General features: G+C 36.6%; 1 protein-coding gene across 1 annotated transcript; it reads left to right on the forward strand.

Moving 5' to 3' along the window:
* Positions 1–441: 441 nt before the first annotated feature.
* Positions 442–12,758, forward strand: LOC149000871 (UBX domain-containing protein). The gene is made up of 10 exons (XM_089139665.1): positions 442–744; positions 7,448–7,575; positions 7,858–7,965; positions 9,246–9,441; positions 10,356–10,433; positions 10,533–10,601; positions 10,983–11,126; positions 11,318–11,420; positions 11,719–12,005; positions 12,382–12,758. Exons 1-10 carry the CDS (start codon positions 643–645, stop codon positions 12,544–12,546), a joined length of 1,380 nt encoding a protein of 459 aa, XP_088995791.1. The 5' UTR covers positions 442–642; the 3' UTR covers positions 12,547–12,758.
* Positions 12,759–18,431: the final 5,673 nt, after the last annotated feature.

An 18,431-nucleotide genomic window follows, 5' to 3' on the forward strand; every position in this document is an offset into this window, starting at 1 on the left:
AACTATCAGACTATTGACTGGTGATTGTCATTTTATTTATTTATTTCCGTTTTCTAATTTCTGGGTTCCGGATTACTGTTTCTGAATTCGATTATCCACCAATTTTTAGAGAAAAATATTAAATTCTTTATTCTAACCGGATAATTTGGAATTTTTTATTACCGATTTCTGAATCCGATTATCATTCATTCTTAGAGAAAAAAATGTTGAATACTTTACTTTATTTGAAAATTTTTATTCAGAAATTATCCCATCCGATAAAGAATTATCTCAATCCGAATCCGAATCCGAATCGTACTCTATAGCGAACAGATACAAATGCAAATTCGGAGAGAGATTTCCTCAGGGTTACCTTTAGATTTACTGCCGTATGTTATCTTACCACCTTTTTACAACTTCCAAATTAAGTAGGTGAGCGAGAGGGACAGAGTATAAGTACCTCAAACCGATCCCAGTATTCCCGAGTTCCGAAGCTGTGAAACTTCTCCGTGGAGAAGTCCTCTCAGCTATTCTTCTAGGTTTTTATCTTTCGAACCCTAGATTAAATTATTGTTTTGAACAGGTTCAGATCCCAAATCTCTTGCAGGTTCCTGGTTTTTTCTCGTTAATTTTTCGATTAAAAACTTGTTATTGCTGGAGAAGATGGAGAGCGTTTTAACGGCGACGGAGAAACAAAGTATGGTCTCGTCTTTCCTCGAGATTGCGGTGGGACAGTCGGCCGAGACTGCAAGGCAGTTCTTACAGGTCATCTAGATTTCAGCTGTATTTTAAAGTTAGCTTATTGGTTGTTCAATGGCTTATGAAACCGTCATTAATCGCATTAATGATTAAGAACGTATAGTGATGAGTTGAATTGGTTAGAGTTGTTGATGGTTTAATTAGTATTTGTTAAATTTTATTAGCTAGGGCATAATTTTCTTATTCTGTCGTTGATTTGGTGAGATCTTTCAGTTTGGGATGTGTTTATGAATTGATGACCATCGGACTCTGGTGCATTGAGAGCTACTGAGATCCAGCTCTAGCCCAGGCAAGATATGAACCGACGTCGGATGGATCCTTCATTATTCTTTTACTCTTAACTTGAGCTGAAACTGTTTACATCGTTAACGAGAGAATTTTGTGAATACCTTTTTGTTCTGGAACTTAAAGCAGTAGCTTTAACACCTCATGTATGAGTTAGGCAGCAGACCCTCTTTTCTGCTCCTTTTTTTCATTCTCCCCTTGCTCTTAGACTCACTGTCAAACTAGACGAAATAATAGGGTATATCTTATTAGGTGTCTTTCAAAGGTTTCAACCAAAACTACATATTGAATGGCTGGCTTATACTACATTGATAAGGCGGTTACATCTTGTTGTGAAATGGTTCCTCCTACCCGTAAATCATCCGAAAGAAAATACCACTGGCTGCTTCCATTTCCCTGAGCCTAGAAATCACTTCTCATGAAGGGAACATTGTAGTATAGTAGTGATACAAGTGAATAAATCAGAGTCAAAGATTTTATATATAGTTGCCACGAATAGAATTTGATTGTTAGGATCGACTTTTTTTAATTAAGAAAAAAAATCTTTCCTTTGTTTGTGCCTTTGATACCGAATGTAAAGTGGCACCATTCAATTAAGGATGTTGTGTGAGTTCCCAAATCGCGATGCTGCCACTAATAGAATTTGATTGCTAGAATCGACTCTTTTTAATTAAGAGAAAAAAAAATCGTTCCTTTGTTTGTGCCTTTGATAGCGAATGTAAAGTGGCACCATTCGATTAAGGATTTTTTGTGAGTTCCCAAATCGCAATGGGGGTGATATTTTCTTTGAGCATACTCTCTAGCTACTTCAGCTGACATACTATTAATCCTTTCCTACCAATTGGAAGAAAAGGTTTCAAATCTTCGATGGGCTTTAAGAAACTTGACTTGCGCCATGAAGTAACTATTGTGGAATGCAGCTGCCTGTATAGTTAGTATTCTGTTCTTGATATAAACAGGCTGCTTATGCATATAGGCCTTGAGAAGACCTGACTTGTTTCTCCCAGATGGTTTCTGAAGGTTCCTTGCATATTGGCATTCCTCTGGTTGCCTGAGTTTCCTCCAAATTCAACTTCAGGGTTTTAGGAGAGTAATGAAACACCAAATTTTCATCTGCCAATATGATATGAGGTTATTCGAGATAGGTTGGTTAAGGTGACGCAGCCAACTCTAGTTGTTGATTAGGAACAACAAAAACGATTGGTTACTACACAGTTCTGGCTCTGGGTTATTTCATGTCAAACTAAGGAATAAAGCTAGTTGTATGTTCCAGCAGCCTGTAGAGGGAGAAAGGGAAGACAATGTGGAAGGAAGTAAGGGAGAGAAAAGTAATAGAACTTCATCAAGAAGGGAGGGGGAGGGACTAGATCATAAGGTAGAAGGAAGCGGACATGTATATTCCATTTATTTTAAATGAAGTTTGATTATATGTGTTAAATGATCCATCCAAAAGAAAAATAAGATACATACTAGTAACTAAGTTACTTGTTGATAGGTGGAAGGAAGGGGTCAATCTGGGTTGAAAAGCAGAGAAGATAGGGAAAAGAGGAAGCTTTCTCAGCTACACACGTCAAATCTCAAATTGTATACTCAATTCATATATATGGGGGAAGCTCAATTGTATTTTTAAAGATTCACCTTATAAAATTATAGACACTTCCTAAAATTAATCAACTTAGAAAATACTATTAAGATTTTTAAGTTAATTACAGCCCAGACAATAAATAAATCTAATAGAGCTCTGCAACGACAACAGCTCAGCCTCTGCCAACTTAAGGGGGTTGGCAATATGGAGTCTTCTAGGACAAAAATTTGTAAAAATGTAAACAAAAGGGGAACACAATGATTACAACGCAATCATATACAAACTAACTAGTGTAGGGTACATGAGTCCTTGCTCTCCAGTAGCTCTATTTTATTCTCATACTAGAAACAAGACCTAAATTGTCATATTTCTCTTCGCTTGTTCTCCTAAGGTTTTAAATAAAAAAGGAAAGCAAAAGGAAAAGAAAAAGAAGGAGAAAAGGATCATAGCAACTACAATCTTATACAAAGACTGGGGTAGGGCACGTGGGTCCTTGCCTCCAATCAGCTCTATTTACAACGTAGAAGAAGCAAGACCTAAACCATGCATGTGTCTCTTTAGTAGTTCTCCCAAGGTTATTTTAGGCATGTTTGTAGCTCTTTTAGTATCTTTAATCCCAATCAAGTCATTTCTCTGAACTGGAGCATTCAAAGACTTCTTTTGAATGTGTCTATGCCTCCTTTGACGTCTTTTCAAAGTGTATCATGACCTAGGGCTACGCCCAGGTTGGCTCTAATATGATTATTCCTTATTTTATTCTTATGGTTCTGCCACTATCCATCTTAGCATCCTAGTCGCTGAACAACTTAGCTTATCTACATGACACTATTAACTGCCCCACTTGTTGTGCCATACATCATAGTTCTCATGACTTTCTTATGGAAATTGCTTTGAAGTGTTAAAGGGATCTGTCAATCGTATAAGACTCTTAGATGCAGTATCAATTTCATCCCTTAGACATTATTTGGATACTAATGATTGGTCCTAGATAGCTAAATTTGATCATTTTGTGGCATCTTCACCTCCTCATTGTATTTCTCGGAGTCTCTTAAGTTACACCTCATATGCTCCTTCATTTTACTTATCTTAAAACCTTTTGATGCCAAAGTTGATTCCTGACGTCTAGTTTGGCGTCAATCCCTGCTTTCTTCCAATAAGCTATAACTTGGGATGGTTTCTTTAAGTAGGTTGTAGAATAACCATTCAATCTTTCCTAATATTCTGATCTCTTACTAGAACTCTACCGTCATCACTTTTAATGCATTATAAATGGTTGAATATCTACTAATCCTTTCCCTCATTTTAGCTATTCGTTTTCCCTCCTCAGTATTCAGATTGTTATGGAAATTCGAATATTCCATCACCATTGCAATCACGAGACTCTTCTAGCTTCATTTTTAGCATATTTATATTTTTCTAGGCCTTCGTCCTTGGTTATCTGCTATGCATTGAAACTAGCTTTCTTGGTCTTAATGACTGTTTAGATCTCCCCACCACCAAATCTTCTTAGCAGAATGACATTTTCCTTGTGATGCCCCTAGGAACTTGTTTCCGACCTTTCCAATATACTGATATACATCTTGTTCCATACCTTATTAGTGTCCTTCTCTTGTTCCCACTTGCCTTATTTGACCACATTTCCAATAAATGACCTATATGAGTAATGCAGTCTCGGGGCCAAGTTGGCCAATTACCCGTTGAAATCAACTTAGGGTTGATAGATATGAGTGTTGTGCTTTTGTTCAGTGGGTTTATGTGGTGCACCTATTCTATGGGTCCATAAGTTTAGTGTTTAGGACAAGTACGAAAATAGGTTAGTTTATTAAGTTTAAATGGTCTAAATATGTAAATTCTGCCTAAGTTAAGATATAAGGGCGAATAGTCTCCTTCTTGTGTTTTATTTTAGGTTAAGAGTCTAAATCAGTTAGTTTATATTTTCCTAGTTTAAGTGAGTTTCTAAATCCTAATTTTACTCAGGTTTCTTATGTAAGCCTATAAGTAGAAGGCCTGAGCATGTAAGAGAACACAGAATTTAGACTGCAATTAATAAAGAGTGTTGCTACCTAAGAACAAGGTGTTAGTAGTGCATTTCATCAATGGTAAGAGACCTCTATATGATCGAGTATGCAAGTAGAATTTTTCTTGAAGGATTCTCATTTGGCAGCACATGTAGCATGCCTTCACTACTCCATCACCATCTCAGCCATCACTAGACTTGAGTTACAGGTAAGTATATTCAGCAGCTATTTCATTCACCTTCCACTTTTTTAATTTTCTGTTTTGAAAACCCTACTCCATTCAACCACTTTTTCTTCATAAAACCCTACAATCTATATCTGCTAATTTCTTCATCAGAATTCTACCCTGTTGCAGATTTATTATCCCTCTACCCCCACTGTGACTCGATCCTATTGCGGTCTAATCACCCTTCCGAACCCTCATTCCTTGCTGCCCTAGATCTCCGAACCCTAATCCTAGATTCTTAGAATCATATCTTCAAAACTATAAAACTCTAGCTCCAGATCCTCAGAACCCTAATCCTAAACCCCGAGACCTTTATAACCATATTCCTACGCGCCCCCCCCATGACCTCAAACACTGGTCTCATTGACTGATACGCTAAACCCTAATTCCAGACATTTATAGAGGCCCAACCCAATTCCAGCTTTTAGAGGAACCAACCAGCTTTTAGGTACCTGAAATATTCAAAATGATTTCATAAATCCTGATCCTAAGCTAATACCTAACCATTTCTGGCCGAAAACCCTTAGAAACCTAATTCTGAAACAGCAATCCTAAACCCTAGACCTTCAAAACCCTAGCTCCATATTTACTTAATTTCTCTTCTTGAACCCTAATATCCTAACCCTAAACCAGTCCCTGTTATATCCCACCTGGGTGTTCTAAAACCCTAAACTGAGGCCAATCTGAGTTGTCCGCAAACACTAACCCTAATTTCCAGAATCAAGGAGTTCCAGTTAGCAATCTGTTATACAAACAAGTTAGAAATACTGAATCTACTCGGGAGTTCATATCAGTTTTAAAAAACAGGAACAGAGGTTTAATTTGAGAGTTCAATTTCACTTTAGAGTTCTGTTTTAGCCCTAAACAGTAATGTGATTCAGTCAACCCTAGTTTATTCGCTGTTAATCATCTAACGATCTTGGAAGAACTGACCCTCATTCACTTGAGGCTCCATCAGTGAGTCTTCTTTGAAGTTTCACCACCTACATTAGGAAGGAAAGGCCATCAGATATTTTGTTCTTGTGGGATAAAACACATACCTAAGATCGCCAGTCTATGTTGAATAGTCAAGCTCTCCCTTGGAATAACTTTATGGTCCTTTTATAACAATCTGTCAGACTTTCTAGTGAGGAAGAAATTTATTTCATTATTAGCCGGCAAGCGGCCAAGCCGAGAAGGGGGAAAGGAGGCCCCGCGGCCCGAAGCCGGGGGGCGTCCATGGCCGCCCCCTTGTGGGCAGGCTTATTGTTGTTGTTGTTGTTGTTGTTGTTGTATGATCTGCAACACTTATGTAGATCAGGAACTTATCCTCTCTTTCAAATTAGTAGTTTACAGTGGTAGATTATTTGAAATTGCTAAATCTAAAACTGAGATACCTTTCTTATTCTGGTCACCAAATCTATCACCTCCATGAACAATTTCATAGCCTTTAAGATATCTCACTGCACGTCCATTTAGATCACCCCCTAGAATGATCTTTTCTTCTCGATTAACATGTTATAGTCCGTCCAAGTGTTCCTACAATTGAGCCTTCCTATTCTCATCCAGCCAACTTGGGGAGTGTAAGCACTAATAATATTACACCTCCCTTTCCAGTGCAGGTTTGATGGGTATGATCCTACCTCCAAGTCTCTTAATGTTATCTTAGGTCTGCCCCTAGCTCTTCTAATTCCTTCAATTTGGATCAAATCACTTCTCTATGCAGGGGCATTTATAGGCTTCCGTTGAATTTGGTTGTGCCACTTCGAAAGACATTCTTGTAGCTTATCACTTATCGGAGCTGCTCCTAGACCAGCTCTAGTATGATTGTCCCTAATCTTATCATTCCTAGTTTTGCTCGTCCATCTTAGCATCATCATTTCTGTTACATTGAGTTTATCTACATGATGCTTCTTGACAACCCGACGCTTTGTACTATAAATCATAGTTGGTCGTATGACGGTCCTAGAATTTTCCTTTGAGCTTTAAAGGCATATGTCGATCACACAAGACCCAAGAAGCACCTCTCCACTTCATCCTGTTTTAATTATGTGGGAAACATTGCCCTCTATATCATCTTTTTTATTTATGATTGAGCCAAGAAACCTAAAATAGTCGCTTCGAGGAATCTCCTTCTCATCAAGCTTCACCACCTCATCATCCGTCCATTACCAAAGTTACAATACAATCACTGCATAGAGTACAAACCAAAGACCAAAGTAGTGGATCAACCGGCATCCAACATTGGTGATCATTGATTCTTCATTATGGTAGTTTGGTGATTTATCATAGAGAGCAAAAATTGGCATATGCAAGATATTCCTGAACTTTGGAAGTGCAGATTTGCCCCTTTATAATATTCAGTCATTGGTAGTTTCCTTTTCTTTTATGCATGTAATTAGGGTTTTTGTCTCCGAATGAAATAATGTTTTAATGGTTGATGATCAAGTGTTGTATATTTAAAGGAACGGCCTGATGTGGCTAATATCATATGCAATCATACCACTAAGCTAAGCCTTTCTTTTCTTTCTTGTTTACTACTAATAATTTTTCCTCATTGTTGTCGTATAAAATTTGACATTTTGGGAGCTTCATACTGGGTTCTTTGGTGGGCAGGCAACTAGTTGGAAGCTTGAGGAAGCAATTCAGTTATTCTATATTGGAAATGATGGTGGAGGTGTGCCACCCTCTTCCTCCTCTCCACCCAGGGAAAATGCTTCTTCATTCCCTGAACAAAGCCTAGGGTAAGGAGAGTAGATTTTTATGCTTTTAAAGATGGTCTGTGAGAAGGTACCTGTAACGCAGGAAAATCTATATTTACATGGATGAAATGAGGAAAAACTAGGCAAGTGAGGAATTATGGTGCTTACCCCTAATTTGTTACCAGTCAATTGTTTCAATTGGCCCCATAAGTGAACTTTTTTTTCTTGGATCTCAGTCAAATCATTTATTTAAAAAGTTAACCTCTTTTAGCATGTCTTGTATTTTTGTTATTTTTAATGTTTGCTTTCTGTACCTTGGTTCAGTGGACCTGCAGGGAACATTGAAAATGTTGGACTAGATGGAAGCGAAGAAGTACGGCCTCCTCTTCCAGTTAAAAGAGAGGTGCTATATGATGATGCTATGTTGTACAGGTATTTCTCTGCCTGTCTTTCTTATATTTGTTTGAATGATGGTGATTGGGTCTATATCTAGTAGTTGCATTGTTGAATTTTGAAACTGAAAGCAAATTTTCGTATAGATTATGGACAAAAGCAGCAAACAACTGTCAACATCCCTTGCATAGTGATAAGATTTAGGTATAGAGGATTTATATAGATTTAGAGATGTTTTGGTATGATTTCTATTAATTTCAGGGGGTTAATTTCTTTTTCAAAAATGGTTTGGTCTGATTTTTGGACCTTATTGGTGAATATCAAGTGGAATAGAAAATTTCAGATATTTGAGGAGCTGTTTCAGAATTTTATGTCATTTGATTGCCCTCTTGCTTCATAATGGGCAGTTTAATTGGTGGCCACAGCAGCAATGTCATAGTAAAAATAAAACACTGCCCTTATTCTTATCCCGATGGTCTCACTACCATGGTTACCACTGCCACCATTAATCTGCCACCATTAATCTGCCACCACTGCTACCCCATCGTCACTACCCTTCCCAAAGAAATATAGTGTATTCTCAAAATTGAACTACCATTTTTTTTTCAATTCTTGAGATATTTTATGATATGTCCAATATAATGTGAGATTGACCAAAACTTTATTTATTGACTACTTCATGAAGTCAATCCAAAATTGAAATATGATCCAAATCTGGCCTTAATTTAGTTGCGAGTCATAAAGAGAAGATTCTAATTGAAAGGTCTGACAATGCCTCAAACCCAGCTGCTTCCTAAGTTGGAGGAAAATTGAAGAAACCATTCATCATATGATTGGAACCTAGTGGCATCTGTATCGAGGATTGAGATATCAGTTTTGAACCTGGTATCAGACAGACCCAAGACCTTGTCATGCTGGATCTCTTTTCTAGGTTTTGTGTTTTGATCTTGGCCTCCATTGAAACCCAGGGTCCAAACTTGGGTTTCAACCCTTAGTTTCATTTCGGATCATCCAGATCTGGAACGATGACAATTCAGTGACTTGGTTCAGTTTTGACCAAGATTTAGTACCATGAGCTGTATAACCTCAAGGTTTTGAAGTAACAGAGAAGAGATTGATACATCTGAAAAGATGACTGAAAGAAGACGGCTAGGAATGGTGTTCGTGATTGTTTGTCAGTGAAATTAGATTGATGGCTTCTGCATGTACATATGGGGATGACACGAGATCTGTCTTTTGAATTATAAATTTATATTGCCTTGACATATCTTTTCACCCTCACACATTTTAGAATACTCACAACTTGTGTTGTGCTCCAGAACGTCAAGGATGGGGTATCCATCGCAAGAAGCAAGTTCGGTGGTTGCATTTCGTAATTTCAGTGAAGAGATGAAACATCCCGGTGTTTGGGAATCAGATCAGGGGGCTGGATCCTCGACAGAGAATGCTCAGGATAATCTTGCTTCATTATATCGTCCTCCTTTTGCCTTGATGTTCCTTGGACCTTTTGAGAAGGTATAATTGTTTTTCTTAATCCTTGTTGAAGTTTATATTCCGTCGATATCTTTGATCTCTTGGTAGTTTCGGCTTCTAGTTTCCCTTTAGTTGATACTTCCCTGCAAGCAAGGTTTGAAGTATCTATTAGCATCTGATGATAGGATAAAGAAGTCCTATGCATCTTATGGTTCACCATGTATTATTGGCAACAAAATCAAAAGTTCCATCGCACCAAATCAGTATGTTTGATCTGCTGTAGATTTCTTGGTAATGTTTTTTTTCTTTGTCTTTGGTGTTCTTCTGTGCTAGTGAAACAGTAAAATGTAACCTTCTGTTTGGGTATATACTGGTGTGTTTATATGCCAATTGAACAGACCAGCCTCTTTTTGTGCCAGAAAAAGTTGTTTTATTGATTTTTGAAACTCCCCCCCCCCCCTTCTTCCTTCCAGTGAAAAACCAAACTCCAAATAGAAGGCCTGCTCTCAAATTTTTTTATTAAAGGCTCAAACAAAGTAGAGAAGAGATTGAACACCTGCAGCTCTCGATTGTCTTCTAGCTCTGCCTATGCCTCTAAAAACGGTTTTGGAATACATTTGCCATCCCCTTCTAATGGCTCAAGTCTTGGGTGAAAAACCTGTCTCAGAGCAGAAACATTACCAAATACCCTTTGAGCTGAAATTTTGCAAATGAGTGGATGGACTAAGTGCATCTTTGGAATATTCCTGAATAGTTTGAGCTTAAATGATTAGTGATGTTTCATGGTTACTCTGTAGAAAGAAGCATTGCTATGTAGAGTTCTCAGTTTTTCCTCACACAAAAAAGTGAGGATAATGAGATACTCTTCATTCTCTTTGGCTTTTTTATATTATGGTTGCGGATCTGGTTGCACATGGCTTTGCAGTGGGTAATTGTATTTCCATCTACAATTGTAGGCAAAGGTTACAGCTTCTGACCAAGACAAGTGGCTCGTGGTAAACTTGCAATCCACCAAGGAGTTCAGTTCGCACATGGTATCATCTTTTAAAACCATTAAGTGGTTCTATTGATTTTTTAGCTCTTTATGTGCTCAGAGTTTGAAATTAACATTGGAAATGTATTGCTATGTGAAGCTGAATCGGGACACATGGTCAAATGAAGCCGTAGGTCAGACTATACGGACCAACTTTATTTTCTGGCAGGTTTGTGCTATACTTCCCCCCCCCCCCCCTTTTTTGGTTGGTTTGTTTTGCTCCTGAGTTTGTGGAGTTGTTCAATTCTGTTATGTAGTAGAACACATATGCATTAGAATGATTTATATTTTTAAATCAAGTTTGATCACATTCACAAGCAGACACCATAAACGCATTTTGCTTCCTCTCTTCTTGTTGGATAAATTTAATAATCCTTATATCCAACTTTGCATTTGTTATCCTTCTTAGAATGATTAATGGTTCTGTGTATACATGGTGGAATACTCTCACAGGGATGAGACTATAATTGAAATGTTTGTTTGCATTTTTAATGCATACGCTTATCTTTTACCTGCATTATTTGTTTTCATGATTATTCTATTAATATAGGTATATGATGATACCACTGAAGGAAAGAAAGTCTGCACTTACTACAAATTGGACTCCATTCCTGTGATTCTGGTTATTGATCCCATCACAGGGCAAAAAATGTGGTCGTGGAATGGAATGGTCCATCCAGACCGTTTGTTGGAGGTATGATTTGCATAATGTCTGATTATCAGGAAGTATTTAATTATACTAGACACCTTGACTTACGCAGGATTACTTGTAATCTCTAATTCACAATTATCAGAAATTGATTCTAATTTTATTGTCAATTGGTTAGGTTCTGAGATAGTCTTTATTCTTCTCTAGTTATAAATTTTGTCTTGTTCTTTGTGTAGGATCTTCTGCCATTCATGGATAGTGGCCCCAAGAACCACCACATAGTTCATCCTCATAAACGTCCACGGGAGAGTCCCCAGGTTTCTACCAACAAGGCACAAGGTATGAGTCATATGACTAAGTCAGCATTTGATTGGTGTTGTAATTTTCTTGGTGCCTGCGGCCATTGGAAAAAATTAATAGTGAAAACTATGCAGCATAAGTTTGGTTGCTTTAACAATTACTTAGAAATTATTTCTTTGATCCTGTTAAGAAATCTTGGAAGTTGCCAGAATTCCTAATATGCATTAATGTTCTTTTGATAAATATTTCTTCTTTCATGGCACAAGGAGTATTCTTCTTTTTTCCTTTTTAAGTCTTCTGAGAACTTCTATTCATTTTTCTTTGCATCTTCCTTTAGTTGCTCCATCAGCCACAAATGATGCTAATGAGGAAGATGAAGAATTGCAGCTAGCACTGGCTGCTTCTTTGGAAAGCAAAAAAGATTCTGTCAACCTTAGCTCTACTAATGCAGCAAATGATGCCAGTGCGGACAAGGAAGCTGAGACCTGCTCTAACAAGAAGTTTACATATCCATCTCTTCCTGAAGAACCCAAAGGTGACAGAAGTCTCCTTTGCCGGGTTGGAATTCGGCTTCCTGATGGTCGTAGACTTCAGAGAAACTTCCTTTTGAAGGACCCAATAAAGGTACATATATCAGAAAGTGTCTTCTCCTATGTGATACTTTTGTCCTAGAAATATGGCACAGCCATGGCTGGAAAATCTGAAAATATTCTCAATCCATCCTTAACCATAGGTTTCCTTTTGCTGTCTAAACTTTGGACACAATCTGTGCTAACGGTTTGCATTTGATTGCTGATGTCATATCATACGTCTATGATCTTTTGATCTGCTGCATTCATCAGAAGGTTAATGACAAATGAGAGCGAAAATCAGGAACTTCCATAGACGAGGGATCAGATTTTTTATGATCACTGTCATATTTGGTTTCTTAAAGAATTTGAAGTGTATTATCATGAGTTGCATTTGTTTGTTTCATGCTTACATTGTTTGCTTCTTTCAGTTGTTGTGGTCCTTTTGCTACTCTCAGCTCGAAGAAGCAGAGACTCGCTCATTTCGGTTAACACAAGCAATCCCAGGAGCTTCAAATACTTTGGATTACGAGAGCATGCTAACCTTCGAGGAGTCTGGCCTTGCAAACTCAATGATCTCAGTTACTTGGGAATGAAAAGGTTATATTTATCAAACTGGGAGAAAAAAAATAAAGAGAAGAAAGGATCATATTTGTAATTGGGAACCCAGAGCTTTTTGTCTTTGGATGCTAAAACTGCAGGGAAAGCTCATTGGTTACCCATTTGTCCTCCTTTTTTGTGTTCTTGCTCTTGACGAAGGGGTTGAGTGTTTGGATCATACTTGGAAGTTGGAACTCTTTCGGTTGTTTTTGGTTGGTGTAAATATTTATGCTCTCCTTGAGGCTATGGCTACAGAATCTCTCCTTTTCTCCATTGTTGGATATTCCCCCGAGTCTAGATCTTCTACTCCCAACCTTCTCGTGCTCTCATCCTCCCTCCTCCTGTGTCAGGCCTTTGTGAGACGGGAAGGATGGGGGCACGGACAAGTTGGGTGGAGAGAATCTTCACCGTATTCCTCCCCTCTTGGTCTCTCCTCTCTAGAATGTACTTGATTTTGGTTTTTTTTTTTTTTTTTTAAAAATCAATTGACAAGGAAGAAGGAAGCATTAAAAGAATGTGAAATGATTGCTTAATCCTTATTAAATGAAAATTCACATTTACATTTATTCTTTGATGCGATGCCAATTCTCCCACAAGGGATACTTCCTTTATAAAATTTTCATACTTTAAGCTTTGGATCATCTGCATCTAATAAAATGCTTTAAATAGGTTATATTTCTTCTTATGGGGGGTATTGATTGTGCCATCTTGGATGATGAGCTTGTGAACTGGACATTATGCTACTGTAGATGATTAATAAGGGCAAATGCTTTCGACTCTTAAAGCACATTGGTTCAGGAATCTAGGAGTTTCACATATGAACTAACAAAAATACAGTTGATTCATGAGATGTTATTTGTTTATGGTAGAAAAAAAACTTATGTATAATCATAAATGGTCCTGACGGGAAGTACTCTTTGCTCTCTCGATGGCTAACCGCTAATTAGAGGGGGGGGGCACAAAATTAGGGTGGTGAGATTTTTTTTAAATATTTTATTATTTTTTTGTTTGTGGGGCCCTATATAATTTGTGGTTATAACGCTGTCAGGCTCCCCGTCATGGGAGATCATAGTTTTAACTTGAGGTCAACGTATCGAAATTGTCTTTAAGTGAAAATTACTGAGATAACATTGCCGGGCGGGGGCAAACAAAGAATGATATAAAGATTTTATTCGAGTACCCCGGCCAATGAATACAAAGTTCTACCAAAACAAAAACACCAGCAAGCATTCAAATAATTAGGACAAACCGAGTTAAATTAAAAAAGGGTGGGGGAGACGGGATCACCTAAAAAATTGATCGCGGATTTGTAAAGGAAGAAGCTTGAAACCGGTCTCCCACCAACTAGATCACATTGGTAAAGGGTCGCCGCAGAGATTTTCCCCGGGTTATCTTGCGATCCGGTTGAAATCCTGGTTCTGTCCACGCCCTAAAACAATTACCCTTGCAGACTTGACTTATATAAGATCATTCACATGGTATATTTATGAATAAAAATCATGAAAAAAAGTCTTTTGTTTTTCTTTATTTATTAATTATGAAATATTTCTTTTGCTATGGATCCCACTCTCTAGCCTCCTGTACATGGAGTAAAAAAGAAAAAAGAAAAAAAAACTCTTGTTTATCTACTTGTTTTTGGGTTGAAATGGTTCTCCGGATCAAGCCTCAAAATTTTACATTGTTGTATAACTCTTTTTTTTTTTTTTTTAAATGAATATTTCTTTATGATAATTACATTTCATCCATTAATTGCACAATTACCTTTAATAGATATCTTATATTCACATTTTCTTATCAAACAACTCATATTTTACTTAATATAATCCAAATTTATAAATATTTTGAATGATAAAATCATAAAAAAACCATGTGAAAAATAAAAAATTATTATTTTTTCAATAGAAAAGTAGAACTTTTAATCTGAAACTATTTATAATAATGAGAATAGATTTCTTGTACTGTTTTACATGAGACATGATGATTATTGAAATACTTGGATGCATGAAATCCCTTTCGAAATACCAAAGGAGCCTTTAAACAAAAAAAAATACCAAAAAAATCATCCCTATAAGCAAAGCTTCCTTTTAAAAGTGAATCATGTATTAATTTGCATTGTCATGAGCATCTACAATTAGATAGCCATGAAGCATGTAATTCATCATATACTAAAAATTTTATTCTTTGGAAGAAAATAAATTTTGAAGTTTAATGGTGAAATATATAAAACTTCGATTTAGGCCTAGTTAAATTGAGACTGAACATCTAGCCCAAAAAAAAAAAAGTTTGAAATTGGACATGAGAGGGCCACCACTGTTTTTACGTGGGCCCAAATAACAATTTTTTTTCTTTCACAAATGACTTAACATAAATAGATTAAGAACATAAGATGTTATTTATTTATCGTGAAAAATTTATGCATAATATATATGGTTCAGTTAGGGGTAGGTCTTGACACAATGGTTGACAGACCACACTTTTAACTTGAAATAGTTCTCAGTGAAAATTGTTGAGGTAAGATTGCATAGAAAAATTATTCCTTCAAACTTTAGTTATATAAAAACCTTTGAAATCAAGTTCACCATGCGTGATGCATTTATGAATGAAATGCACAAAACCTCTTCTTTTTATGTATTTACTAATTTATTATTAATTATCGTAGATTTTGTGTGTGATGGAACTCCCATCCTCTAAACTCCTCTTACAATAGAGGAATAAAAAGAATAAATTATCATTCGTTCTCTTTCTTTCTTTCTTCTTTCTTCTTTTGGTTCTCCGGTTTAAAGCCTCAAAGTTTTCACCCATTCACATGCTTTTATGACTTATATAGTCATGCATGAAAAATGTATCTTTCTTAATTATAATTACATTTTCATCCATTAATGCCATAATTTCTTCGATATCTTAAGTTGACATTTAGTTTTAAAATAAAGCTCATTAATCATTATTGTACTTATTATATATAATTCCAAATTTATAGATATTTTGCATATAAAAAACCTAACTAAATAATGTGAAAGATGAAAAAACTCGTCATGAATTTTTTTTTTTTTTTGTTGGGATGACGCTTCCAATTTTCAAAAGTGAATCATGTATTATTTTGCATTACTGGCAATAGAGCCATGAAACCATGGGATTCATGGTCTAGTAGAAATTTTATTGTTTGTAAGAAAATAAAATTTGAGATTTTGAAGGTGAAGGACTTAAAACTTGGAGTCGGGCTCAATTAGGTTGCAGTTCAACTTCCATGCACAACACTGTACTGTCAACAGTCAAGATTGAATGAGATTTCAATCTTGACAGTTAACAGCAGACCTTAATGCGCAGCATTCAGGTCTCGCCCATTAAGTTGAGACTATGACATCTTATTTCAAAAAAAAAATATAATAATAATAAATAAAGAGAAGAAGAAAGAAAGAAAGAAGAAAACTTGATTATAAAGTCTTCTTTACTAGGAAATTCAAAATGGAGCCAAAATACTTCAAATGATTACTTGGTTTTGAGAAAAGAAAATATTACTTGGTTTCCCTATGGCAATTGGGAGACAGGAAGTTTCACTTTCACCAACCACCCTAAATGACAAGAATAATTATAATGAGCCCCATGACTCATGATTGGATTCAAAGCATCTGATCTTCATAAGGTGGCGATTGGTTTTGGTGATTTCACTCTTCAATTCTTGTTTATGATCGGAGGAAAAAGGAGGTTAGCTAGGGTATCTTGACATCTTTGTATCTACTTGAGAAATTTTGTTAGATTTCAACATAAGATGTTTTCCCAATTCACCGTTCCAACACCATTTTACCATTTTATGAAGCTATAGCACAGTTCAACGAAGCAGCCACGTCGTCCTATCTATTTTTTTTAAGCAAGAAAAGGTGTTAGAATGATGAATCGGAAAAATATTCAAAAAAATAGGCAAGATGACGTGGCTGCTTCATTTAGCTGTTCCATATCTCCATAAACTTTTTGGTAAGTAGAATTGGCGATATAAGCTGAATCAGAAGTCAAGTTATGGCGTCAACTTACACATTAACCTAGATCTCATAAAGATCGTTGGTCAATTGAAATAGTAGAATTGATGAACGTCATAAAAGTTGAAATCCGTTGAAGAATATGTAACAACTCACTTGCCGAATCAATTAACCTCAAAATTGCAGGAACCATTCACTTCCCTGTCACAATGCTCTCTTGATGCTTTTTTAATACACATTTTGTCTAGTGCTTATATTTGAATATTTAAGAGTCTGTTTGGTTTCATGAATCTGAAGATTTCAAATATCTAGAGATTTCAAATCTATAGATTTCAAATTTATGGAGTTATAATTTATAAAATTAGATGTTTGGTTGTGGAATGAAATCGTGGATTCATCCAAAAACTATTTGATGACAATGATTTTTGTGAATGTGCAAATGTATAGCTTTTTGAAATCTCTGGATTCACCAATAAAAGCAACGACAGATCCACGATTCAAAAAATTGAGAGATGAGATTCTTCGTGGGTCTACATAAGATCCAACCAAACATGTGATAAAAAAACATCAATAGAGCCTTATGTGCTCCTTCGACAGAGAGGTGATTCAAACTCGTTGCAGGATTGGCTCGAGAGCCACCTACACAAACACAAGCATAATTATACACTTGTGGGCTAGCTTGGCTGCATTGGGCACACGTTTCAATTGAAAGGAATCAATATTCAATACAACAAGATTTGTTTTGGTTTTTTGGTCTGTGTGAATATTAACATGCACTTGATAATGGATACACAAATGGACTACACCATCATTGTCACCTCACCATGCAAGACCAAACAAATCTTTCCTTTACTTAGGCTAGATCTACCCCTAGCTAATGCCTTTTTAAGCCATGCTTTAGGGCCTCAATTTTGAGACCTTCTTGATCAAAAAGAAGGGCTAGAATTTGGTCATGGAGCTCCACAGGTAATTTCTTTTCTTCTTTTTGTCTTTTTAGAGATTAGGGAATCAAAGAATAAAGAATGTTACCTTCTCACCTGTCCTTACGCATATGCACCTTTTGGTAATTATCTTTTCAGATATGCATGAGGGACAAAAATAATCATATACTTTTTTTTCATGAGGTCCATTTCAATATGGTCACATCTTGCATAAGCCGGGCGGAATCAAAGTCTGAATCACTTCCTATCAAGAGAGAACAATATGCTCCTTTAATACTTATTAATCACACAATAGGAAGTCTCTCTTTTATTCTTTTTTGTCTTTTTAGACATCATGGAATTAAGGAATAAAGAAGCTACCTTCTCGCTTGTGCTTATGCATTTGCACTTTTCGGTAATTATCTTTATGCAAATGCACGAGGGACAAAATGATCATAGACTTTATTTCATGGGTCCCACTTCCATATGGCCACATTATGCATAAGCCAGGTGGAATCGGAGTCCGGAACACCTCCCCGTTGGAGGAGAGAACGATATGCTCTTCTAACACTTCTTAATCATCTAATAAAAGTGGGATCCACATCTAAATACTGACAAAATATATAAAAAATGAAACTCCAGTAAGTTTCATGTTAGTCATACCTTTGTTGTGTGGTTGAGAAGAATCAGGGGAGTACATTGTTCTCCCGTAATAGGTAGGAGATCCAGACTCGTGAAGCGTGTTGGTGACATTTGGACCGGATAAACAGCCCAAATTCGAACCATTTCTGGTCGGTTGATTGCTCAGTCAGCGTAACTGGTCTAATTCAAGGGAACCGAAACCGATCCGAACTGATCCCACGTGCATCGTGCAATTTTCCCTTTTTCAAAAGAGAAGGTTATTTTGGTAATTTCATTGTACTGTTTGGACTTATGCGTGAAGTAATAAGACAACTCGTCTTTATAAACCTTACACATACGCATATTTTG

Source organism: Hakea prostrata, chromosome 11 (assembly GCF_041222555.1).
Source record: "Hakea prostrata isolate BN-2017 chromosome 11, UWA_Hpros_2, whole genome shotgun sequence".
NCBI lineage: Eukaryota > Viridiplantae > Streptophyta > Magnoliopsida > Proteales > Proteaceae > Hakea > Hakea prostrata.

What these genes read in the sequence shown, in the direction of transcription:
- LOC149000871 (XM_089139665.1), top strand. Translation starts at nt 643, where the DNA reads ATGGAGAGCGTTTTAACGGCGACGGAGAAACAAAGTATGGTCTCGTCT. An exon ending in CTGCAAGGCAGTTCTTACAG is followed by an intron (nt 745 to 7,447) that starts GTCATCTAGATT and finishes TTTGGTGGGCAG; the next exon opens with GCAACTAGTTGGAAGCTTGA. An exon ending in ATCCAGACCGTTTGTTGGAG is followed by an intron (nt 11,127 to 11,317) that starts GTATGATTTGCA and finishes TTCTTTGTGTAG; the next exon opens with GATCTTCTGCCATTCATGGA.